Raw genomic sequence first — 26,332 nt, forward strand, 5'->3', positions numbered from 1 at the left:
ACCCAGGCTCTGCACCATCATGGGTCTTGTGGAGGCTTGATGACATCACCCCATGTTGACATAGTTCCATGTATATCCCCTTTCTGGTTTGTTCAGGGGGTTGCCCTGGGATGGAGGAAAGCCTTTATGAGATGCTGCATGAACCTGAGTCTGCCAGAGAGGCTTGCTCTGGACCTTGGTTTTACAGCCAGAGTTGTAGGGTAGCTAATGGGGGACTGTCTTAGAAGTGTGCTCTGGCTTGAATTAATTCTACCTTCACTTGGAGCTGTCAGGCAGGATTTGCCTGAGGTGGGGAGAATGGTGCTGTATATATTCCCATCTTCTGCAGTAGAAATCTTGCCTGAAACTAGGAAGGGCAATGTTAGATACCCAGCCTAGTCAGCAACTGCCTGAAGCTGCTTCTGTACTTAGTGAGGAAATGCAGCTGGTGATTTTTTTTTTTTTCCTTGGTGAGTGGTGGGCAGAGAGAGACTTGCTAGTTGCCTAAATTTGGGTGGTTTGAACAATACATGACATGTCTTTCCTACTCTCCATAAAGTGCTGCAACCAAGGCTTAGTGCTGTGACTCTTCCTTAGATCAGATCAAGTGGAAAGCACCTGCAGCACTCCAGGGAGTGATGGGCTGAGAGGCAATCATAGCACAACAGGAATCTGATTGTTTATTTCTTCAGTTGCTGTTTTTGTGATGAGCATTTCCCCTCTCCCTTTTGCCCAGCCTGCTGGGGAGAAGGAAGCAGCATCCCATGGACAGGGAATAGGGGATTCTGTTGGGCATTGAAGAGGGATTTTGCAGCTTCCTCGCTCTAGAGACTGTAGTCTTTCTTAATTTAATTGCCCCTGTGAAACCAGCCACTAATGATTTACAGGTTGGGCAGTGGGTCAGAGCTGGGCAGTGGTCATATAACTCAGCAAGTGTTTACTTGTTCCACTGGCAGCTGCCTGAATATTTTCTGTATTTCTCCCTCTATTCCACTTCTTCTCCATGTTTTCTTCTGCTGAGCTAGTGACCTTTGTTTCTCTCTCTCAGCTATGTTTGTCAGGAATCTCCCAGTACATACAAACAGCGAGAAGCAGAGCAACACAGTTACTTAGGGTATCATACTCATTTTACAGATAGGTGGACAGACTGAAGAACAGGGAGATTAAAGGATTTGTTTCACTTCATTCAACAAATGTGTGGCAATAAAACTTAGATCTTCTTTCCAGGCATCCAGTAGACATATTACTATATGTATGACATTTTGGAGAATGATGGACACAGCCCTGGAGAACTGTAAAAGGATTCTTCTGAAGTAATCAGCAGTTTCATACATGTGGCTGATCCAGCTGATAGTGTACTCAGGTTTTTAAGAAAAGCTTTTCATTTCTTAAAGTAACTAAATTCTTATGTAATTAGCAGAGATGCCCTTGTGGGTTTACTGTTAGAAAAATGAGGAATAAAGAATAGCTCAGTGTTCACAGTGGGGGGAAGCTACTTAGCAGTCAGAACCTCCTGCTTCTGAGACATGTGTTAGGATCTGAGCTATTTTGGATATCTAGTAAAGGGGGATGGAATGCAAGAGAACAAAGTGCAGTGATTCAGAATTATTAGGAATAGTTTTAAAAAATATCTCCAGTTCTTTGCAGAAGGGCTTAGGTTCTCACCGTACTAAGTGGCTTGTCAGTGTGAAAGTTGGAACTTATGGGGGGCAATGAACAAGACGAGGAAAGAAACTCCAGCTATGCTGGAGTAATGTAGACTGTTGTAATGGGCTTTGAATTGCCAGCTGGACAGTGACTGGCTTGAAAATATAGGCCCTGTGCTTAACAGTACTTTCTGTCAAATGATTAGGAACAAAAAAGGAAATGGTATTTCACCTTAAGTCTTGAGTCCGTTTGGTTCCTTCATCTTGTATCTTATGTGAGATTCTGGTTGCCACACCAAGCAAAAGGTGTAGAAGTACTGCAGAAGGACAGAGAGGCTGATGAGAGGCACAAACAGCTTGAATACTTCTGTGAAGATCCTTGGGCTTGGAAAAAAAGGAGGAGATTCCGATCGATGTTTGTGTAACTGCGTAGCTTAAAAAAGGCAGTGATTACCTCTTTTTTCTCTAAACTTGTGTGCAAACAATGGCATTTGGGGAAAGTCTTGGAACTCGTAGCTGCATATTGCAAAAGCCAAGAATTAGGAGTTTTAAAAACAGTTGTATGTAGTCATAAGAGATAGACCCATTGATAGTTAGCAAGCACAGAGGTCCATATACAATAGCTGGTGCAGAGTCTATAAATTTAATCACTTTTGGCCAGAAATTGAGAACATATACCAGTGTATGCTATATAAGAATGGTACTAGTATGTCTTTTCCCCAAGTATCTGCAGGCATCTGCTGTTGGAAACCTAAGCTTAGATCAGTCTTTGATGTAACCTGGAACGTCTGTTCATATATTGCTTTAGCCACACCATATCCTAATCCTCAGTAGTGCCATAAGGCCAGAATCCAGGCTATGTTTATTACATGATGAAACCTTTTCTGGATTACAAACTACAGGGAGAGTTTTACTCTCCTCCTAAAATGGAGAAAACTCATTAAAGTATGAGTCTGCTCTGGACTAGCAAAGGGAATAGACTAACCCAATAAATTGGTCCTGCTCTAAACTCTGAATCTGTTTCAAGTTTGCTGTTGTAAGGAGTGTGTGTCTGAAATCGAGGCAAGTCTTCTTATTAGCATCCCTACTGCATGACACTTCAAAGGAGTGAAGAGTACAGGGATGTGTTTCTGTATACTTTTCTTTCAGGTTAAAACTTAGGTCTGTGTATATGATCACCAGTTCTCCTGTTAAAACTTGCTTGCTTGTAGCAGCCATGTCCTGTATTCTGCTGAATTGATGTTTAAGATTCAAAGCTGTCACAGCGGTTCGGGCAGCAGGTTACAGCCCATTGTGGCTCTGTGGGGTCAAAACAAGTCCTGACCATATCACTGCAGGACAGGAAGGTAGCTGGTTCTCCAGCACTAGGGTTGCTGTGCCCTGGACCTTGCTGTGGTCTCTAACCCAGCAGCCTGAGGAGCAGTGCTTTTCTATGATTAGAAAGTGCTGTGGTTTGTTTGGGTGTTGTTATTCCCTATTTAAAGCAATATGGGAAGTTCTCTTCACCACATGGAGAAATGAGGGCAAGGCAATGCACTGCCTGCTCCTGCCAGAAGACATTACACATCTAATTTTTTCTGTCTTGGCTGAGAGGGAGAGGCTGGATGAATTAAATCTCTTTAATCCCCCATCCTCTAACTGCATCTGTTTCTACATGACTGAGCTTGGCATACAGGAATTCTTGAAACTGGCAGAGTCAATTACCCTCATTAACTGTTTAAAATGTTGACCCCCCTCTCCTTCCTTCCAGTGTGTAGTTGAGGTCTGCGCAGACGGAGAGTGAGCAGAACTTGATGCAGCTGTCCTAAAGGTCACTGCTGTTTTGTCCTCTTCTTTCCTTTCCCCACATATTATTAGTCTTCCTAGGACATCATTTGGGATGTTAATGCCTCTAGGTTTAGAGCTTTTTACACTGTAGCTCCATTGTAAATTACTTGATTTTATATTTTTTTCCCCCCCAGCTAGCTCTTCTCTCTGCTAATGCCATTTTAAAACAAATTTCTTCTTGAAGTGTTTGTGGCCCTAACACTACTACCTCGCCCCTTAGGTCTTCTAAATGTGCACATTAAGTGCTTTGCATGCTGTCTGGTGACTGATGTATGCTGCCTCTTGTGATAAGACAAATCTCTTCAATATTAGGTGTGCAAGTAGACAGAAACAAAAATGCAATAAATGGATCGTGCCGTAAGCTCCGAATCCTCACGAGCCGCACAGTACTGAGATGCAGGAAAATGAGCTGAACTCCCCTCCCTGTTGATAAGCTGGTGGGATGTTGTACCAGAACAGCCCCACCAAAGGCAGAGAGGCAGCAAAAATGTCTCTGAGACTGTTCCAGCAAGTGGCATGTGTCACCAGGAGTGCTGTTCACCTGCTCTTAGGAAGGCGGAATACCACACTTAGGCTTTTAGGCAGATATTTTTGGTGTGCGTTAGTATGTGCTCAGCTCTGCTTTTCAGTCATGGGCTGTTTTGGCAAATTATCACATGGGCTGAAAAAGCTTTAACGAAGCTTTTCTTTGCTCCAGCTCTGTGTGAGCTTCCTTAGTGCTGTGGCAGCATCGTCCACTCACTCTTACACTGAAGGAAGCTCCTCAGAGACCTCACTACGTTACTGGTGTGGCAGAGATCCTGTCTGGGAGTGGATACGCACCTAGAATCAATGTCATAGAGGAAGAAATGGGGTCAATATGAGTGGTGAATGAACATGGAAAACCCAGTATTGTTTCCTAGAGCAGAGACACCAGAAGATAACAGTGATAACCCTGTGCTTCCATGTACAGCTGAAAATGGGGGGCAGTGTGACTGCCAGAAACCGTGGAGAGCATCTCATTGACTTAGGACTGGAGTTTCCTTCAGGCTCAGGCTGAAATAAGAGCCATCAGAGCTTATTTCTGTATGATAAAGAGGGTATCTGTGGTCTGTGATTGTTGGTTGCATGTCAGTCAGGTAAAGCAATTACAAAGTACATGTGCAAATGTACTCAGCTTGTTGGATGTCGGAGCTGCAAAATCATAGGGTCTGGTACTTCCTAATTCTCCTGTCACATTTGCTTCTTACTGTCCTACTTAAAAAAATCCATTGAGTATACTTTCTAGGTAGATGGGTCACAGAGGGAACTATTGGTGGATTATTCTTCCTTTGACCAAATAAGCAGTTTGATCTGTAAGTATGGAGTTCATTACTTTTGCTCACAGCAAGTATCAGTGTGCCCTCCAGCTACTCCTGTTGGATTCAAAGGTTACTTGGATATGGTGAAGGGCATGGGAACCTGACCTCTGCATAAAGAGAAATCTTTCCTGCTAACCCAGGGAGTAGCTGTGGAAGATCCAATACCATTGAAAGAGCTCTCTGAAGGATGCTTGAAGCTACTCTCTGTGTTTTGGTTCACTGCCACGCTGTTTTCCTCATTTTTATAGTGGAAGTGGGAACTGATAAGTTGGAATATCAGTTATGAGGAAGGTACGCACCCACATATCATTTGGTTCTGCAACCAATTGGAGATTTGTGCTAATCTGCATTAGAGCAGATGAGAATATGAGCAGAAGAGCAAAGGCACTGATTGGATGGGGTTTGCATGAAAGTGTAGATTTGAGATTGGATGTCTCATGGTTTCCATTAGTTTTTCTTTAAAAGCTTTTTTCCCTATTTATTACAGTCTATGGTGGCCTTTCTCAAGGATCCAGAAGGTGCTCCACTATGGGAGGAAGATCCTGAAGCCAAAGATATTGTGCATGTTGACAGTGAAAAGGTACATTAGCTGGATATTCTGTTGTTTTATAAATATATGGGATGAAGGGAGTGTGTGTGTTTGTATTAACTCATAGTGAAACACCATTATTACCTTTCTTTGGAAGGGAGGTTTAAAGCACTCAAACTGTTTTAAGTGATTTGACAAAGTTTGTGGGTTGTGGTATCTGTAGAGTCCTCTGCTTCCCTCCTTCCTCTCCCCTGCATGTGGTCATGATATCAGTCTGCCAGCCACACAGCAAGAACCAGAGCTTGTGAATGGTGTGGTGGAAGAGCCCTGTTTGTCTCAGGGAAGTGTAGCAGCTTGCAAGATGCAGTCACTGCAGAGTGCAAGCAGGAGGTAAAACGCTGCTCTTAAAACTGCAGGTTGTCGTTAAACCTTGGGTTCCCTCCTGTGCCTGAGGTCAGGAAGCGTGGAGCAGGAAGCAAAATAAGATCCAGATCTCGAGGGATTTAACTTTATACAGTAACTGTCCTCTCTTAACGTTAAGTGGGAAAGCAGCGAATATGATGAAACTACCTTAAAAAGCCAGTGCCACCACAGAGTTACCCATTATATTCTTTCTAATATAATCAGCTTGGTCTTTTGTATTACTTTTCTAGTCTATGGATTTTTTAAACTTTAATTGATTGGACTCTAGCTGGTATTTTGTAAAGGGCTTTTTCAATTTCCTAGCTTTCATTTTTAATATTAGAAATGGTTATTTTGACATTCAGTTTTTGTAGGAAGATTAATTTTTAATGTTCACCCTCTGTACTCTATTACAAGGCTTCCAAGGGTTGCATTCAATTTGAAAACTTCATCTAGTTTCTCTATCATGCTGGTACTGAAAAATCTTTTTGTCATGGCATCTCATAGCTTTGGCAAGGTTTCATAGTGTGAAAACTGAACTTGTTTTGTTATTATTGAGTCTGACTTTTTGAATTACAGTATGGATTTTTGGATGTGTCAGCGAAGAAAGAATTTCCAGTCAGAGATTCTGCAGTGAGAGCGAACTAAAACATACAACTTCCACTGGTCTGGGATATTCAGCAGATATTTGAATCTATAATACATTTTGTAATCTTCTTTCAAGTAAAAATTGAGTAAGGGAAAAAAAAAATTGAGTCTTGTCTGTTAGGAAAGATGATCCCTTTTCCCTCAGATAAATGATACTGTGTTCTAAGAATACATATATCAATTTTTTGAAGTTGTAATACAAATAATAAGAGGTGTCATTTGGTGTAGGTCTGGTTTTTATTTTCTTTGGTTCATTCACTAGGAATTGAGAAGGCTTCTGAAGAAGGAAGATAAACCCCTTCTGATGATGTTCTATGCCCCATGTAAGTAATGCAGCATGTCCTGTCACCTCTCTCTCCCTTCTCCACTGAGAGATGTCTAGAAGTCTGTCTAGAAGCTTCACCTGTGCTTCTAGACATCTTGTGCTTTGTCATTCAGCTTCTTGTGTTGTTCTGCCTGTTTGTCCTCAGCTTTTTCCCTGTTTGTCCATTGCCTCTATCCTAGTCTTGTCTCTTTCTCCTGTGATGACGACTCTTGCTCAATGTCCTTTTAAGCAGTTGATTTCTGTAATTTTGTTGCCCATTGTCCTTTCTAGATTTGTGTTGTACAGAGGGAACAGTGCAGTGGTCAGGAGCAGGAATGTCCTGCTCCATCCAGGAGGCACCCTGTGTGTTCCTACCTACCTTGGCAGCAATAACTGAAATACAAGTGGGGTTTCAGGAAGAAAAGAGAAGAGCACGTTGGAGTCACTCATTTCTTTTGTGACCTTGACCTAGTATTGCTGCTATCTTGTCATTTCATTGGCTGCTTGTTCCTTAATTTTGTTCATTTACAACTGCCTTTTTGTGTTCCCTGGTGACTGCTATGTGACAGGCTTTCCAGTTCCTAAAGGAAAGACAGTGTTGCACTGGAGTTGTTGCTCAGCTGGAAAGTAGGGGAGCCATGAGAAGGGAGTAAATGTGTGACCTAAGCTAGAAAAGCCTCACAGCACTGCCCTAATAGGGAAGTTGTTGTTAGGTACTATAAGCAATTCGCTGTCTGATTCTGTTTAAAACTGTGTCCCATGGCAGCATTATCTGGTGTTTCTCGGTGTGTTTTCTCTTTAATTACTGCCTGAAATGCCAGTCTGCCTTTTTTGTCTCATCTGAGTACTGCCAAGATGGCCAGGATTGCCCCAGACTTACTTTGATTCATCACTAAGAGAATGGTTTTTCTTTTAATTAAATCACTTGTAGCTCTGTGCCCTCAGACTCTGCAGTGGCGGGGTTCTGTGTGTCCTGGTTTAGTGTGTGGTTGTTCCCAGTCGCTGCTGCTGCCTTGGCATCAGCAGGAGACGACACGCCTGCTCTGCTGTAAATCACCCCTCTGGGGAGAGTTCAGCTGCAGATGTTTTCACAGTTTACCTGTATCAGAAATAATTGTTTTCCACAACTGACTCTGTTCCTAAAATGGGCCTTATCTAACCCTTCGTTCTCTTTGAACCGTTCCCCGAGAAACCCTCCTCCTTCCGGTTTCTCTTCTTTTGAAGTGGCAAAACACCTGCTAGCTTTCAGTGCTGTAATACTTCTGCTGCTTTCTAAACTGCTCTGAAGGAAGTCTACTTGTAAGGTTTTTTTCCTCCCCCCTGATTTCTCAGTTTGTAACTCTCTCATCTTTTATTTAACACACAAGACCTTCTGGCTTGGTTTTTGTCCATTTTTTTTTTCTTACTCCTTTTGCTGGAGACAGAATACATCCAGCAGTTGCATTAAAATGAGGGCTTCAGGTAGCTGAAATTATTGCTTACATACAGGTGTTACCTTTCATAACTGGGAGCAGCAAATCAAGACTGGTCACAAAAAGAAATTCTGCTTTTCTTTACTTGTAAGGGGTGGCTCGGGGAGGTCTTTGGCACGAGACAACATCAGAGGCTTTGTCTGGGAAGCTATGGAGAAGACAGCTGCCTTATTTCTCTGCTTTGTTGGAAGCAGGGGCTTTAGATTAATTGTGGCAGATTCATAGGAAACGGGCCCTTTCATTACATACCGGTGTAGAGGGAGATGAAAGTGACTGCAGACTTAAATGTAGTTTCTTTAATATTTCAGGAATGCCTGGTCTGGGCAAAACGACTCAGAGCAAAGGCATACTTTCCTCAGAAGATATTACCTGCCATTTGGAGACCATTCACTGTACTTTCAGACCTATATTACAAAGTCAGACAGCACTAAAGATGAAAAATTAGGTATACTTATAGGCATTCAGATTTATTTGTAGTTAACTCTATCAAAGAAGACTCCTGCAGGAAACTCTGGATTTGGTAACAACAAGGAGCTGTTTATAACATCATTAAAACAAGGACTTTAAAAATTAAGGTGTTAAGTAGTGGAAAAACTAATGTGTGTTTAATTAAGCTCTTCCTTTTGAGACAAAATACAAGAAGAAAGAAGAAAATGAGTTTCTTGAGGTTACCCTTTTTATACCTGTTGAGTGGTATATGTGGCTTGGCAGTATCCTGAACAATATAAGCCAGAAATAGGTGGACAGGAGAGGGTGTACTGAAGTGGATTTGGGAGCAGCAAGTTCGAGGCAGCAGCAGAGCTGGGAACAGAAGGATGATAGGAATGATGGCTGGATAGAGGAGACTGGTATGTGCGTGTGCTCCAGAAGGCATTCCAGGGAGCAGAAAGAGGGTGAAGAGGGGAAGGTAGGGAAATCTGCTTTGTGAGTTTAGGGTCTGAGACTGATGAGGAGAGAAGTAGGGGATCCAGAAGATGATGTTAACAACTCACGTATTTTGATGTCTGTCCAGTGGTTTGGATGAAGCTGCAAAACCTCAGTGGGCCTTAAATGAGTGGTCTGTGCCCACCAACAAATTGTCATTTTGACCAGCACTAATTTAACAACCTCACTGTCAGTTTGAGCAGAGAGACCAAAGGTGGAAAGACCACAGAAACAAGAACTCTCTTTCCTCTGGTTAAAGGGTGTTCTTTCAGGCATGCTGATGTGATTCTAAACTGGTGGTTGCAAAATCTGTTCCTCCTTTCTGGAAGATATTTTCAAAACTCTTGTAATCTTCACCAGAACAAGACAGTTGACTGCTGTCCTATGGTGGACCTAAGAGTTTCCACAATAAGCGTCTGGAGGGCTTGGCTCCAGCTTCCTTTCTTTCATGCTGTCTGCACTCCTGTCCCTTCCCATCTGCATGCAAGGATTTTACTTGGCAGGAGTGAAAACTGCTGCTTACAAGGTGATTTACTGCTAATCTGCTTAGCACTGCACAGCGTCATCAAGCAGCTCTCAGCACACTCCAGCTATACATTGGTGGTCTTCCTCACGCCCAGTTTGTCTTTTCCACAGCTCATTATTGTATCTTACAAGGGCTGTTGCTTTTGAGTTATGTCTTCTCAATTAACAGAGCACTGTTTAACATTTGATGCCTGTGTAATGTGTTTAGGAAATGCATCTCAAATTAATTTCAAAGCCTTGTTATGCTGGGATGAATCCCGGTACCTCCCCCTGTCCCTTAAAACACCAGAAATGCATGAAGCTTTTTGTTTGAGTTCACAATTATGACATCTTCTGTTGACTTTTGATATGTGTGTTTCATCTTATGTTCTCTTCTGGGCTCAGCTCAGAGCCTGATGAATGTAAGATGTTGTTACTCTTTTCAAACTGGGATGAGAAATGAATATGAAAATGAAAAGCATGAAAAATGTGCAAAAATAAAGGCTTGTAAGAAGTAACATCCTTAGAAACTAATAATTTAATAATGTTTTAGTGAAGCAGATAAGGAATTTTGATTTAAATTTTTTAAATACAAAATACTATTTCATATGCTTTGGAACATAGATACTGTATAACAGGCTGAATAGAGTTGCTGGGATGTTACTTACTTATGCAATTTCTTTTTTATCAGGGTGTGGTGTTTGTAAGAGAATGATGCCATCTTATCAGCAGGCAGCCACAGAACTGAAGGGTAAATATGTAAGTGAGAAGATTTATATGAAATTTCAAAAATCCTTTAAACACTTTTTTTTTTTTTTGGTATTTAAACACGCAGATATTTATCAAATTCAAGAACTTTTAAGCAAGTGAAAACAAAACAGAAATGAATGACTCTGTTCCAGATCCCTTGAGGATTCTCTCTCTTGGTTTTTATTCTTTTAAAACTTTGGAAAATGAAGTGTTAACTCACGCTTTAGATCCAGTGTCGCTTTTGCCGTGGAGAAACAGGCTCTGACACTATATAGATTTATGTTTAGCCTCTAATTTGTGAGTTTGTAGGCCTTTTGGGCTCATTTTGTTAAAGAAATGTTTGCCATAATGGGTTTCATATGATGTTTCATAGCAAGGTCAGGGATGGATGCCCTTATAGCAATTATTAATCCATTTTTTTAGTGGAGAATTAGTGTTAGGAGAAGGGGATTCTCTGCACAAGCTACTGGTCACCCTCCTTGCCACTAAGCATTAATAGAGTCTTACAGTTTAACTATAGCTCTGTCAAAGTTAGCACTGATACCAGGTTGATATGAAAGTCAGTTTTGACTGTAATAAAGTCCATCAACAGCAGTCACAATAATTTAGTTGCCCCTTTGTATTAGTGAGACGTATTGATCTCTCTAAACAACTCAAAGGCACTTCTCTAGTCGAGGTTTTTTGTGCTTAACGTATAATTTGTATGATGCCAATAATACATGAAGGACGAAGAAACAGGATCGTTGTTTCATGGCTTTAGTAGGATTTGGTCTGATCCTACCTGTTGGATCATTCACTGTTGAGTGTACAGGTTTCCTTTGGAGAAAAAGATGAAGCACTGCAGTTCATTGCTAGAGCAGCCCTGGCCATTCCTGCTCATGACAGCCTAGTGCTGTCAGACTTCCCAACATTCTCCAAACTAGTTGTTTTTCCAAAGTGTTTTCTCTAAATCCTTGTTTGCTTAGGACTGAAGTGAGTGGGAGTTATTCAGGTTTATTTAGGACACCGTACAACCCTTGAAGATATTTTCAAGAGTGTTTTTGTCTATCCAGGCAGCCCTCTAATGCCATCTCCTCTAGTGGAATGTGTGCTGCAGTCCTTGGGGAGGCACTTCTGCCTTGCGTGGGGGTACATCGAGAGGTGTGGAGTGAACAGCAATTAGCAGTGTAAAGGTCACCTACAGGGACAGTGCCAGTGCTAGGCATGGTGCAGAGCACCGTGTTCTCCTACAGTTGTTCCTTCCTTGTCCGTGTGCAGCTCATTTTATTAAATTCAGACCAGAGAATTAAAACTCTAGATCTGTTCTAGTTTGAGTATTTCCTTCCTCATTGGAAATTGTTTCTGTAGATCCAGGCTAATCCTGCATAGTGGAGGACAGGGCTGGGACACAACTTTTTGCAGTGGAGTGCTGTGGTGCAGGATTAGTTCAGAGAAAAGTCCAGTTATGGCACTGCCACCTGCGTCTTTCACAAAAATCAGTCTGTGCATCAAAATTTGACCTAATTAGCTTCCTGAGTGGGATGTGTACACAACTTGCCATTTCTAAAGTTAACTGTGCTGTACCCATCATAAATTATTTATGGAGTACCTTGAAGTGATGTTGACTTCCAGATCAGACTTTGCTAGAAAGTTTATGATTAATTTGGATGAGCTGAAGGTTTGACCTTTTAATCTGACCTGTCATTAGTTGTCAGGATGTGCCAGGCTCAAAAGCGATTATGGCTGTTATATAGCAGGAAAATTAAGCGCAGTATTGCCTATCTAAGAGGTTGTAAAAATGAAAAGGTGAACTGCACCTCTCGCTGTTTTCCCTTGGGACTAGTTGTTTCTTGTCCCAGGACTGTTACTGAGAGGAGGGCACAGAGGTATTTTCAGTTTATATTCTGGTTAGATCTTACAATTCCGTTGCACCCAGTGCAGAAGGAAAAAGGGTGCCAAATCAGAAGTGGGCTTATTTCGTCATTGGCATGAGGTGTTCCTGTGGTTAGAGGGTTGGGTGGGCTCTGGTGAGTGACTGTGATCGATGCACTGTGGCCCCAGAGCAGGGAGAAACTGGTGGTCAGCAGAGCACTTCAGCATCTTCTTAATGCCCATGGACTTCATGAGTGTGCCAGTTCTGCTCAGTAAAGACCAGCTTGAGAATGTGCTTAAGAGCTTTCCTCCTTTGGTGCTTGTCTTTTTTTTTTTTTTTTTTTGAGCAATCCCATGAAGAAAACTGTGAAGCAAAGTAGAGGGTCACAGTCAAGCAGGAATGGTCAGAAGCTGTGAAGACATGGGGAGGGACTAGGAAAGGTTCAGAGCTGGTTTAGGTTATAGGTAGCTTGGTGGAGAGCAAGTAGGTGTTGAAATATGTCAAATGTCACTGCAGAGGTGAAAGGAATAATCTGATCTTCATTTCTGCAGTGGCTATTACAAGTGGTAATGGTCTCAAATTGAAGCTGGAGTCATTCAGTCATTTGCTAAAAGCAGATTAGCTGAACATCTGGCAGGAGGACCCTGGCTTTGGGTAGTAGGTGTATTTTGGTGGTCTCTGACAGCCTGATATTGCATAATTCTGTGATTATAGGCCAGCTATAGCTGTTACTTTTGTCATTAAAAATGAATCCCATTACAATAGTTTTTTTGCTAATTATGTTTCATAAAGTGTATGAACACCAGAATGAATCCAAGTTACTGACTTGTATCAATCACCACTGGATGGACACAGTGAAATTGTAACAGAGTATATGAAATGGCTGGGAATGCCTATTTAAGACCTTGGAAATCCTCTGAAAGTTCATAGCAAATGTGAAATCTGGTAGACTGGTGTTTATTAGGGAATTAGTTAAGAAACCTTGTTCTTGCTTTATAAAACAACCGCTGTATCTTGATCCTATTGCATTTACCTGCCCTTAGGTGTGGCATAGAGGACAAGGAAAAGGGAGAATTGGGTCTAGATAATCTCATATGAATTTAATCAGTCTGGTTCTTGGAACTACAAGGAAAATTCAAAGTGAGAGACTTGGCCAGCAAGTATAAACCCTATTACTGTACTCTTCTCTGTTAACTTTATCCTTTCTCAGGATAGGGAAGAGAAAACAAAGTATCTTTTTGTGACTTTCCAGCACATTCTTAGAAAAGGCTGACCTTCAAATGAGGATTTTCTGCTTTAAGATTTATTTCATGCTGGCTCTGAGCACATTTGGTTGGTCTGTGCAGTTTGCTGCAGTCAGGAACATGGTATTAAATTCTGATGTGGCATTTCAGCTGGAAGGAGAAAATCCTGGTTTTGGAGAGGGAAGGAGGAGGGGTTTGGATTAAGACCCTGCTGCTAAAATGATTTAAGCCATCAATGCCATTAAACTAAGTTAATCAGGAAGTGGTATCTCAGCAACTCTCTGGTTGCAGGTTTGACAGCAGAACAACCTCTGTGTGAATTGCACACCCACAAAAGCTCAGAATCAGTTCCATCTTCCAATTTTCAAGTAAAAAATATTTGGAAGACGTTTAGAAAGGGCACAGAGTAAGTCACAGGACACAATATAAGTCACAGGAGCCCTGAACCTGAAGCTCAGGATGAAGGGCAGTTGAGGTGGAGGATGGGTTGGGGTAGAGGTAAGGAAATGGTAAGAGAGGGGTTTTGTTTCACATGCTAATCTGAAAAGCTACTATGCTTCTGTGCCCCTCTTTTGATATCTGTAGGACAAGGTTAATTCTTAACTTTCATTATACCCTACCAGTCACGTAAGTTAACATATTTAAAGCATATAAATGCCATGTGATATTTCCTGAGCTCATGGAAATAGGGCATGCTTTATTTTCACATCAAAGTAATGCTGATTTCCCCTTGCCATTCAGTAAGTGCATTTTTGAGCTGGGATAATGCCAGTGCTTGGTTGGTTAGAGCTTCTGGACATAAGCTGAGATTGTAAATTCATTACTGTAGTGGAAACTAGAGAGCTGAGGGTGGAACTTCTTGTGTCCTAGCTAATGTTTGGATGTGAACTAAGAAGTGTTTTCTCCTGCTTGCAGAGGAAGAAAATAAAAAAAAAAAGTGGTTACACTTGTAGCTTAAAAGCCAAATGCACAAAGAAGAGTACAAATAGTGCAATTGTAAGAATCCCTTTAGGTGTTTCTCTTAGTGGGTGAATAAAAAGAAACAGAGATGCTTCCAGAGCAAGGAGGAGGTGACATGCTGACTGGTGTGTGTTTCCTCTGGATTAGACTCAAGTATTGTTCTGTTCCCCTTGCACGAAATCAGAAAAGCTTCAGTGCCTTTTACAGAGATCCTCTGGCTTTGCAACTGTATGAATGAAATCAGAATCCATCCAGATCTTATTTGTTTTTACTTAAACCTTCAAACAAATGTTGTGATATTCCTGCTGTATTGTAAGAATCAGTAAGATTATGCTCTGTTTTTCCAGGTTCTTGCAGGAATGAATGTTTACTCTGCCGAATTTGAAAGGATAAAGGAAGAATTCAATGTCCGGGGATATCCTACAATCTGCTATTTTGAGTCAGTTATGTTTTGCTACTACTTTAGAGATCATACACTCTTCTATAATTGCATGTTTTTATCTTCCAGGGCAAGGACTGAACCTTGTTTTGTTGCTTTAACAGGAAAGGAAAGTTCCTGTTCAACTTCGAGAACTTTGGTGCTACTGCAGCAGATATAGCAGAGTGGCTGAAAAAGTAAGGCATTGAACTTCATGCACTCCACCTTTTATGTACTCTTCATTATTTACAGAATGTAATGGTTTAGAAACAGACATCTCTCCCTTGTTCCCTCCGCTCAGAAGAGCAAACAAAACTACCCCGCTGAGATCAGCTAAACTCATACAGAGAGATTGCCTAATGTTTGGTTTTTAGCATGCATGCCTTTCATTTCACAATTGCATTTTGTCTATAACAGGAGACTGATGGTGGACCAAAATAAATGCAGATGCACAGATCTCAGCTTCGTTAAAAATGCCAGTGATCTTGGGTGCCTGAACTTAATACCTTGCAAAGCGTTTGACTTCTGTTGTTTTATTAAAAATGTATATACCAAGTGCATAGCTCTTGTTGGTTCCTCAGCCTTTAGCTGAAGCCTTTAAAGTGTCTTGCAGAGACAAACTGAATCAAGACACCTCAGACAGGTAGTCATTTTTACATCTTTGTTTCCTGTCATGAGGTGAAGTATTGAAAGCATCTTGTTCTACCTAAAGATCGCTATTTGCAGTCATAAACATTTGGGGGGTTGAATGAGCCTGTGGGACTAGCAACTGAGAGACAGAGACACAAGAAGAGTGTGCAAGTGTGTGTACAGCTGCTCTTTAACTGGTGCTAATCACCACATTGTCAGTGAAGCTGAGAGAGCTAAGATAGCCTGGTGTTGGAGAAATCCCGTTTTTAGCAGTGAGTCCTGGGCATGATGTCATCTTTGTAACCCTCCCTTGTTTGCTGCAGTCACTGAAACAATACTGAAATGAAGCTAATAAAAGGAAACAAACACATGGGAAGGAACAGACTGTTGCAAACTGTTGTAATAATACAGCTTAGCAAAATTGGCTCAGAATAAATGTATCTTACTTTACCATTGGGACTGTGATGGGGATGTCCATATGGTTAGCAGGTAGCCCAGGGTCTTCAGCAGCAGTAGACTGAGTGCTTCAGGATTTGGAACCAACAAATGAAGTGACAGCATCATTCCTGTTTGCATCAGGAGGCATGTGTACTGCCCAGAGGATCAAAGAGGAGGAATTTAGCCAAAGTCTTTAAGCCTCATGTAGTCGATTAAATCTTCAGATGTGAGAGATCAAGATGGCAACTCCAGCAACACTAAGGAGATGATCAGCCCTGGGAGCAAGGATATGCCTTCATCACCTGCACTTTGTTATGCTTCTCAGTTCTGCAAGGATGTGGTTATCTCTTGGCTACCATATGTGAAACATTAGATGTTTGGGGTGTTTTTTTCCCCTGTCTGCCCGCATAATATCCAGATAATCCCGGTAATGTGCAGTGCCTTTATATCAGTGCTGTGACAGCAAGTGAACACAGCTACTGGAGGCAAAGCAGAACAGCTGCAGGCTCTTTCCAATGATAATCTCTGCTAACAAGCCACTGTGGGTTTTGGCTGATATTTCAGCAGTCCAGAGCTAAAGACAGCTGTTTGTCCTCACTTAGTGCATGCCTATTAGTTTCCCAAACGATGATTTGAGCAGTAGCCTTGTGCCTCTGTTTTGTATAATAAGTACAACTTTTAAGGAAACCGCATTGAAAAATTATGTGTACTTATGTTTTGCCAGTAATTGATGCTGCAGTTAAAACCATATATGGGGTAAATCTGCTACATACATAATATTATATTACTCTGAGGAAGCTGCAGTACAAGTAGTCAAATGGTATGGCAAGGGATTTAGGAAAGCCAAGGAGTGTAGTTAGAGAGCTACAGGGTGTATAGGCTGTGTTTCAGAATAGTGTAATATTAAAATCATATAAGGAGGTCACACTGATGCAAGATATTGCTCTGGAGCAGGGGCAAGGCAGGGCCATGGCAAGGACAGCCAGTGCACTTTTATACTCTGCATGCATGTGCTGTCATCATGGATTCTCCAAAGCAAATCCAGCAGACATTGAGCCATATGAAATGGCCTATTTATTGTGGACACTAGGTACACTGCAGAAAAGCAGCTCTTTTCCTTCTCCCCCTTCTTGTTTTTTTTCTCTCTAAATGTTACTGGCACAGTCCTGAAAGTACTTGATCTTATGCTGATTTTGGGGGGAGGACATGATATGACCTAGTGAAGGTTAGAATTATTTAAATTATTGAAAGGATGTTGTCCATGCTTTTTCCTCTCAGGACAAGAACTGATAGTTTGGAGGGCTCCAACTCCTTTTTTTTTTTTTTTTTTTTTAAATCTACTTATTGAAGGTGCTTCTTTCTTGTTGCTGAAGTGTGCTAATGCATCAGTCTTACAGACACTTAAACTCTCTCTTCTTTCTAATAGGCACTGGCTACTGTTACATAGTTTCAGATGTTTTCATGAGATGTTAGAGACAAACCATCGTACAGCCTTAATCTGACACACAGTAACACTAGATGTGCTATCTTGTACATGCCACTATTCTTTTTGTTAAATCTGATACACAGCTGTATCAGCCCAAGTGGTAGGTAAGACAGGCAACTTCTTGCTGCCTTCAAGAGCTGCTTAGTTTCTCTTGCTGTTTTTATAGATTCCTCTCAGGCCCTTCTTTAGCATCAGCTACTCTGTTAAATCAAGAACTTGTTCTGTGCTTTTAATTGAATTAGCTTTTGATAACTCTTCCGGACTTCTGTCATCCTAATCAGGTGTTGGATGTGCCTTGTGTCAGTTTTAAATAACATTTTAGATTTTGCTTGTTGCTTCCTCCAGGCCTTGAGGTGTTTCTTACCCACTCCACTGTAGGCTTATTAGCATGCGTAGCATTTTAAATTGGGCCATTTGAATAAACATCCCGTGCCCTGCTTTTCTAATTGCTGACTGAAATAGGTCATGCCAGGTCGTGCTAAACACCACATTCTCCCAGTGCTTTGTAGACACTGTGTCCATGTTCATCATGCTCTGCCTTCTCAGCCCAGCTCCCGAATCTGCGGTCGTGTCGTGATGTTTTCTGGAAAGCCTTCACTCTCCCAGGATACCTGGAGATTATTGGTCTCTTACAGGCTTGGCAACAAGCAAACTGATTATCTGCTAAGCTTTTAGAGAGTAAACTCCTGCGGACGGGGACCCGCCTCTTTGTCTCTCTCCCCTGCTTGGTCAGGTGCAGCTCCAGTCTTTGCTTTGATGTTTGCTTCTCACTATATTTATCATATAAGCAGCAGTAGAGGTGTGCATCACAGTTTTGCATGGATTGCTTAATATCCTTGGATCATACCCATTGCTTACGTCAACAGAATTTGCTGTGTGAATCTGTGTATCTCTCCACTGATTTTTTTATCAAACTAGACTTTCAGCCTAGAAATGAGCAGGGCAGGATAAATGAATTATCATCTGTTTGCCATTCCTTGTTCCAGGCAGATAACACAATAATACATTTTAATCAAAAATAGTAAATCTGTTTTCACCAGAGGTGGGGTCAAATCCAGACCTGTACTTTGCCAGAGAATTTGGGGAATTAGAGGGGTATTTGGAACTCATTACTGCAACTGGCAATGATAAAATAGCTTCAAAGTCTGGCACCCAATGTTGGTGTGTTTGGGTATCCTTTCTGTGAACATTGCTTTATTAAATAAAATGTCAATTAGCATAGTTTAGTTCACAGCTGCCAAATTATCTTTTTCTTGTACATTAATAAAAGCCAAAACCAATTGTTCAGTGGGATGGTGAGCACTGAACTGGTCCAGAGGAACTTAGGTTCAGTTTCCAGACTTGCAACTGTGTCTTTTGAGTAGTCTCTGTGGCTCTGATCCATTAAAGACAGTTAAACTCATGTGCAATCATATTGAAGTTGGTAGAACATAACACCTTTTATGTTAAGTGTGCAATTGAGTAGGTTTGCTGAGTTAGGCCTACAAGCCCACTGAGAGGGAGGACAGAGCGATGCTTCTCTGGGCCACAAGAGCTGTTCAGGGTAATACCATATATTCCTGAGGAAATGGTGTGTGTAGCTGGCTCATGGTCCCAGCACTGCACCTCCTTCCTTCTCTCTCGGCCCTAATCATGCTGTCAGTATCCAAGGTGACGGGTTAAATTGGCTGTTTCTGCTCACTACCCTTTTCTTTCGTTTGCAATGACTTCTGTGAACTACAAAGTACGAATGCTGTGAGAAAGGGAGCATCCTGCTGAGAAGGGTGAAAGAGTGATAGAAAATGCATCTGATTTCTATAATGTAATAACTAAGCAGTCTGGTTATCTCCTGTCTCCATCCCCTTCCATTGCTGATCTGTCCTCATGAGCTTCCTGTGGGTTTTCTTATTCCTCCTTCAGTTTTATCTGCATTTCAGTGCTTGTGATTTCTGGGTGGGTACAATTAGGGAAGCTGTTCAGTAGGGTTGGTGTGTCACACATGTGTGAACATCTGCACAAAGTGGTTCCTTACAGTCTGATCTGCCAAAATGACTGCTTAGCACCAGAAAGCTGCTTTTAAGCTCTACCTGTTTGTCTTGTAGCCCACAGGCACCTCAGCCACAGCCTCCAGAGACTCCCTGGGCAGATGAAGAAAATGTAGTTTATCACCTGACTGATGAGGACTTCGACAAGTTTATAAAAGACCATTCATCTGTGCTAGTGATGTTCCATGCACCATGTGAGTTTGTTTTCTATTCTGTACTCTGAGCCAAATGCTTGCTGACAAAATCAGTGATGATTTTCCTTGGAAGTTTCACAGAACCTTGAACTCAGAGTCCAGGCTTTTCTTGTTTGTGATGATTGTTAAATACAAAAGGCATGAAATGTTTGTGAAGTTGCTGACTGCACATTTAGGATGGAGATGTGCTGCTGGGAGAGGGACACTTTGTAGGCTGAGTCAAAACATAATTGAAGAATGTAATGATGCTTAAATAGTTAGAGGACTCATCACTTTACAGTATGATTTCCCATTTTCAGCTTCTCTTCAGTATTGTTTGCTTTCAAAGCACAACTCTGGTTGATTGAACAACTCAGCTTGAGAACCATGAGCTCCTGAGTTCTTGTTCTTGGCTGCTGCTATGTTGTTTTGAGCATTTTCACTCCTCTGCTGCAGTTTTTCTGGCAATGCCAGAAAACTAGGTCTAAGTTCAGAAAGTCCCCAGGCCTTTTTAAAACTAATGCAGGTTTGGTGGTGATACTACTTACTATTCTGGTGAGAATGCACTGGGCTGATCTTTTTCATTGCTTGAAGTTTTAGCTTGACCAATAAAATGCAGTGGGTTGCTTTCAGAAAGCTGTTCCAACCACATTGTCCTGTATTGGTGTTGGGTGGAAGAGTTCATTAACCTCTTTGTTCACTGTGGATGTAACTTGTTTCAGCTACATAGCTGATTCTACCAATTGATTGTGTCTGCGATGGACAGTTCAGGTCAAATATGCTATGCTGGGTAATACACAGCTTCTGCCTCCCCTTACTGCTGTGCTGGCAGTGGCACTTGGGTGAGATGTTCATTTTCAGGGGCATGGATTTAAAGGTTAGAACTCTGGAGGCAGCCTGTGTGCTCACAACTGAGGGTCTTGGCACAGAGGCTGAAATCCTGTTTCCCTTTAAGCCAGCGGGAGTTAGCTCCAAAATGCCTTTTTGAAGGTCTGCTCATAAGACTCATTTGAAAAACATACCATAATGAGTTTCCTTTGCCCAATGAAATGTCTGAGAATTTGATCCTCTGAAGCAGGTGACTGCTATTTTGTCACTGTGTTCACTGAATTATTTGTACTAATGAAAGTGGGACCGGAGATTAATGCATGGTCTGAAAAACAAAACACAAGTAGCAGAACTGATGGAGCCTGGTTTGCTCAGGAGTTATCCTTCATTACCCAAATCCTTCCTTCCCTAGATTTCCATGCACCCCGGTGTGCAAGTGACAGCATGGATTGCTGCTCCTCAGGAGCTGTACTCTTGCTGGTTTGGCTGAACAACTGCTGCCAAACAGACATGTAGTTCCTAAATTTCTCTCTTTTCCCTCTCTCTGCACAGTGGTATGGGATGTGTCCCCTCTCTCTAGCCCTGAATCTCTGTATGTTTACAGAAATTTAGTAGTATTTAAAAGCTTTACCTTTTTTTGAGTTTGTAAATGGGCAAAGGAATCCAGTCATGTATTTGGGAGGAGGAAGAAGGGGAAGAAATAGACAGTTGGCCCTACAAACCTTATTCCTTTAGGAAGCCAGATGAAAAATAGGTTAATGTATACAATTACAATCAGATTTTCTAGTAAGTTCAATTTAGTTATAAACCTTAACAGGGTTCTGTTTGGTTTTTAGGGTTTTTTTAATATTTTATAGAACACAAATAATACAGTTTTAGGAATAATGATATTACATGACCTATTTTGAAGGAGGGGCACTTCCAACTAGGTATGTTTTGTACTAGGTGGCATTCTGTACCAAGGTACAGCAGTACTTTGGCAAATGCTGTTTTAAGAGTAAATCAAATGCCTAAATTGGGCTTTTGCAGTCTTCTGATAACATTTTCCAGCTTCTCAGAATTGGGATAAAGAATCTTCCTCACCAGAACAACTCAATTTTAAATGTAGCTTGAATGTTTGGGGCATTTTATTTACATTTAGGTGGTAATCGTATTGCCTATGTGCAGAATCCAGCTTGATCACGTGTAAAAGATCTGTGTTTGTAAGAATCCTCTCTGGGCATCCTCAGCAGAGTGTGTAAGGCTTGCAAACTAATTAATGACAGACAACTATCATAAACAGTTATCTCCATGATTAAAAGCTCTTCTCTTAGCACTTCGTAAATGTGTTAATGGAGTCACCTTATGAATATTAGGAGATAAATTACTCCAGTAAAAGAAGCAGAGCAGCAAACATCTTACTTGTTTTAACCTTGGTAGCTCAGGATGAGAGAGTTTTTTCTAAAAATTATGTATTAATAAAAAAAAAATGTGGAAACAGATGTGCAAAATAGCCCATAACACAGGATATACTTCTATGTAACTAAGAATAAGCAAGGGGATTTCTATACTGACCTGGAATTAGCACGTACTTAAAACCCTGTGTCACCATGCAGCATACATGTGACTGGGAGTTTTTCTAGCAGACTGTTGGGGTTTAGCCCCAGCTGCAACTCAGCCCCACACAGCCACTTACTCGCTCCCTTGTGGTGGGATGGGAGAGAGAATTGGAAAAATAAAGGCGACAAAACTCATGGGTTGAGATAAAGAATAAGTAAAAGCCAAGCACAGGCAAAACGAAGCAAAGGATTTGTTCACTACTTTGCATTGACTGGCAGGTTTTTGACCATTCCCAGGAAAGCAGAGCTCCATCACACATAATGGGGACTTGGGAAGAGAAATGCTATCACTCCAAATGTCCTCCCCTTCCTTTTTCTTCCCCCAGCTCTGTGTGCTGAGCACACCACCATATGGTCTGGGATATCCCTGTGGTCAGCTGGGGTCAGCTGTTCTGGCTGTGTCCCCTCCAACTCCTTGTGCACCCCCTGTCTCCTCACTGGTGGGGTGGGGTGAGGAGCAGAAGAAGCCTGGACTCTCTAGGTACTGCTCAGCAATAGCTAAAACATCCCTGAATTACCAACACCATTTTGAGAATAAGTCCAAATCATAGCTCTGTACCAGATACTGTGAAGAAAATGAACTCTATCCCAGCCCAAACCAGCACACATACACTCAATCTTGTGTTCATGAGAAGCTATTTCATTAGAGAATTATTTCAGTGATGCTTTAATTGCATATTCAGGTGGCCAGTGCATTAATAGAGTGTAGTATGAAAAGGTGTGCAGGAAATTGGCAGCTTTTTATCCACACTGTGCCCCATAAGTGCTGAAGATACAGCTGAACCAAACAGAACCAGGTAAATACCTGTGAACTGCACAATTAGACACTGTGATGAATGTGGCCAATTGGGTCTCCATGCCTGTGGCTACTAATGATCATCCCTGAGGACCACGCTATAATTATTTACAATCAGTTGCACTTACTGACCCAATCAAAGGCATCACAGCATTTTGTGTTTCTGCCTGGCATAACTAAGTTCACAAGAGCAGCTACGTGGGATTTGAACACATCAGGAAGGTCTGCAGCATGCAGCTTTCACCTCTTGAGATCAGAGGCCTCATACATTTTGTGCAATAATGTATCACAACCATTAAACAGAAACTGGGCTGCTTCAGGTCGTTACTGCCGGCCCTGCGATAACGTGGGTGAGCGTGGGTGGGCAGGATGAGTTCATCCTGCTTTCGTTTTGCAGGTCAGTAGGGACACGAAGCAGGATTTTTAACCTTCTGAAACTCCTTTGTAAAGCCCTTAAGAGGATGTTCAATAAATCTGAATATTTAGCATAGGTAAAAAGCGACCCAGACAGTCAGGCTCTGAAGGAGCTCTCCCTCCCCAGCCATCTGTGAGGGGTGTGCAGCGTTGTGCTCCTTACTTAAGCATTTTGCTGAAATTTCATAATTTCTGGTGGTGAGCTTAGTGTTATCCTGGATTTATCCAGACTGGAGTTTTGCAGGCATCTGAAGTCTTTTTTCATTGTGGTGAAATGAAAACAGAGTTCTCCTGCACTATACAAGAGAACAAAGAAACGTCCCTCTCTCCCTAAGGATTTGGAGTTTCTGCTTGGATTGATCATATTTGGTAACATGAGATAGCAGAGCTACATTAGCAGGCCTATTTCCAAGCCTTTAACAGAGGATTTTTCGCACGAACTAAAGCTATTTCTGTACCATAACATAGCTAAAGGCACCCATGCAGCTTATGATAGGCTTCTATTAGCAATGAGAGTAAGGGCTCCATGTCTGTATGTGCTTCTCGAATAACTGTGCCTACAGCTGATCAATTTATTTAGATGCCCAAGATGACAGCTGGGTTCTGAATGTCTCTAAATATGGTTTATGCTGCCAGTCAAGTGTTGTTAAATGCTTTAGTGACATGGGGACTCGCTGGGACTTTAAATGCTCCCGAGTCACTTGAGCACAAGAAAAGCGCCCTGTTTGTGTTTTCAGTTTCCCCATCAAACTGTTTGCTGAGTCAAATGCAATTTTTAAAATAATTCTGTCCAAAATATTTGCCAAATTAGCGAGTGTTGTAGTCTTTCTGACTCTGTTGTGTCAAAGGGATAAAAACCCCACACACTTGCCTTTCTACATTTTTCTTAGCATTTTTCTCTACCCAACCAAGTCCCTGATAAGTCAATTCAAATGCTACTGAATGGTGATTAAAGTCCAGAATTGGAAGTCAATTCAGGAATGGATTCTAAAAGTGTCTGATTTTCATGCACAGGCGTTACTTTCATTATGTTTTGTTAACACAAGTGACATTGCCGACACTTTAAAACGTACCTGTTCTTGCAGCCTGATGCAGAATAATGTCCTGGCACCACTACGAGCTGTAACCTCCCTGTGTGCCTTCAGCAAGCACAGATCTGAGTAGTCTCTGATGCTAATTGGTAGTTGTAGTCAGTCACCCCTGTTTGCTTGGGGTTGCTTTGCCCCCCTCTCATACCCCATCAGCCAGAGCGAAGTTTGTGGTCCAGTACTGATGCCAGAGGTAACAGAGGAGAAAAAGGTGCTTTGGCTGTACTGTTAGTGTGAGTGTGCATTTGCTTTTTAAAGGATTAAAGTATTAAAATCTTTTTCCTGCAATGTTTTTCCTTGTATGTGAGCTTAAATTCATGTTAAACCTGTGCTCTTCCCAGGCCTCTTCACAGGGCTTCTTCATGGGCTACATAAGCTGATTGCAGGACTTAAGGTTAGAAAAAATGTCAATATCCTTAGTAGGATATTGGAACCATCCTGTTTTTTCCTACCTTGATAAGGAGGGAAGGCAGAGAAAATGCAGCCTAATAGACCTTTGCTTGCTTCTTCCCAGTGGAAGGGAGGGCAAAAATAAATCTTGAAATTATAAAATGCACCATAGTTTTGACGTGTTGTTGAAATGTCTGTGAAATTCCTTTCCTGTCCTCAGATATTTTCACTCCCTTTAAAAACGAACCCCGTAAATTATGCAGTTGGTGCTTTCCAAAGTCAGCTATTCAGCTGTGCAGGTTTTTAATTGCCCGGGGAGTGGTTTTATCAGTTTGTCTTTGAAAAACAGCTTTTCACACCCTTCAGTCCTTCCCCCCTCCTTCCCTTGCATTAAAACCCAAGGTTTTAAGCCACTTTGTGAACTCTTTATTAAGAATCCCAACCAATTAGCCTAGTACAAGATGAAGGCCTCCAGCTTCTAACTAAGCAGTGGACTTGGATCTCTCCCTGCCAGCACACCATCATTGGTTACAGTGGCCTGGTTTTTGTTTCTTACTGCTGCATGTGGTGAGATTAGGATGTGGGAATCCATTGCTTGCTTTAAATATGAAATAAAGCAAACCCAAAATCTGCACGTGAAATCAAATCTATTTCTTTCAAACAGTGTTTTGCAACTATAAATAAATAAGTTTCCTTTTCAGACCCCCACTGGTTCCTTATGAAAGCAAAGTACATTGCAGCAAGCACTAATTGGGATGTATGTTGGCAGCATCAACTGAAAGGCCACGAGTTGAAAAGGCTGAAGAATAATCTACTCTGCAGCCTGAAAAAAATAGCCATTCTAGCACAGGTCAGCAGCAGCCTAACATTGCCAGCCTTTGATAAAGAAAAAAATGAAATTATTTGTAAATAAATACAGGTTTTCCATGCTAATTCATTATTCAAAGTTTTTTTTTAATATCATCCAGTGCAATTGCACCAGTAGAGGTTAAAGGCTTGTGGGTTATCCAAATATCAAGCAGCACTTGAATATAGAATGGATGGAAATATCCTTTAATTTTTATTTGTCCCTGTCGTATATGACATCTGTCATTTTAAAAATAAAACATTGGCTGTGTTCAGTGACTACATAGAGAGCTTTTGGCATCTGCCTTCAGATGTAAAGCCTCTGGGATAAAGAGAAATGGTAGGTGGCTGGGAAGCTGTTCTTGTTAGACCTGTGCAGGTCTGGATTACTGGGAGTTTGTAGTGTGTAAGGCAGGTTATGTATTTGGAATCTTGTCAGATGCCATATCCTTGTGATGCAGCTGTGTATTCCACTCCATGGGATGATACTCAAGGAGACATTTATGTGTCAAGGTGCTCAATCCTGTTCCCACTAGACCCTGCGAAAATGTTCTCCTTGCTTCAGAGTAATTACAGAAAGCTTTGAACAAGGCAGGCTTTGTGGACTGTGATGTGGGTCATAGGCAGCATCTGTCTCTGGTGGGTTTCTTGGTGAAGCAGTGCAGATGTGAGGATGGGCTATTGCAGTGCCCTGATCACCGAAAAAACGGAATAGTTGTGTAAGGGCACTTGGATGATGAGTGTTGCTGTTTAAGAGTCTGGACAGATCTATGAAGAGAAGAGATCTGCTTCAGTTTCATAATTGTGCTTCCTGACTCTCTA

The 26,332-nt window shown here is 41.6% G+C and overlaps 1 protein-coding gene across 2 annotated transcripts in view; it reads left to right on the plus strand.

The window, feature by feature from the left end:
• PDIA5 (protein disulfide isomerase family A member 5) overlaps positions 1-26,332 on the plus strand; it is a 101,435-nt gene that overhangs the window by 30,396 nt on the left and 44,707 nt on the right. For both annotated transcript variants that reach the window (XM_017823555.1, XM_017823556.1), the window contains exons 6-11: positions 5,280-5,372; positions 6,634-6,694; positions 10,267-10,334; positions 14,729-14,820; positions 14,925-14,996; positions 19,435-19,571. In XM_017823555.1, the coding sequence (XP_017679044.1) occupies positions 5,280-5,372; positions 6,634-6,694; positions 10,267-10,334; positions 14,729-14,820; positions 14,925-14,996; positions 19,435-19,571 (523 nt within the window). The remainder of the gene's footprint in view (positions 1-5,279; positions 5,373-6,633; positions 6,695-10,266; positions 10,335-14,728; positions 14,821-14,924; positions 14,997-19,434; positions 19,572-26,332) is intronic.

This window comes from Lepidothrix coronata, unplaced genomic scaffold (genome assembly GCF_001604755.1).
Source record: "Lepidothrix coronata isolate B3197 unplaced genomic scaffold, Lepidothrix_coronata-1.0 Scaffold103, whole genome shotgun sequence".
NCBI lineage: Eukaryota > Metazoa > Chordata > Aves > Passeriformes > Pipridae > Lepidothrix > Lepidothrix coronata.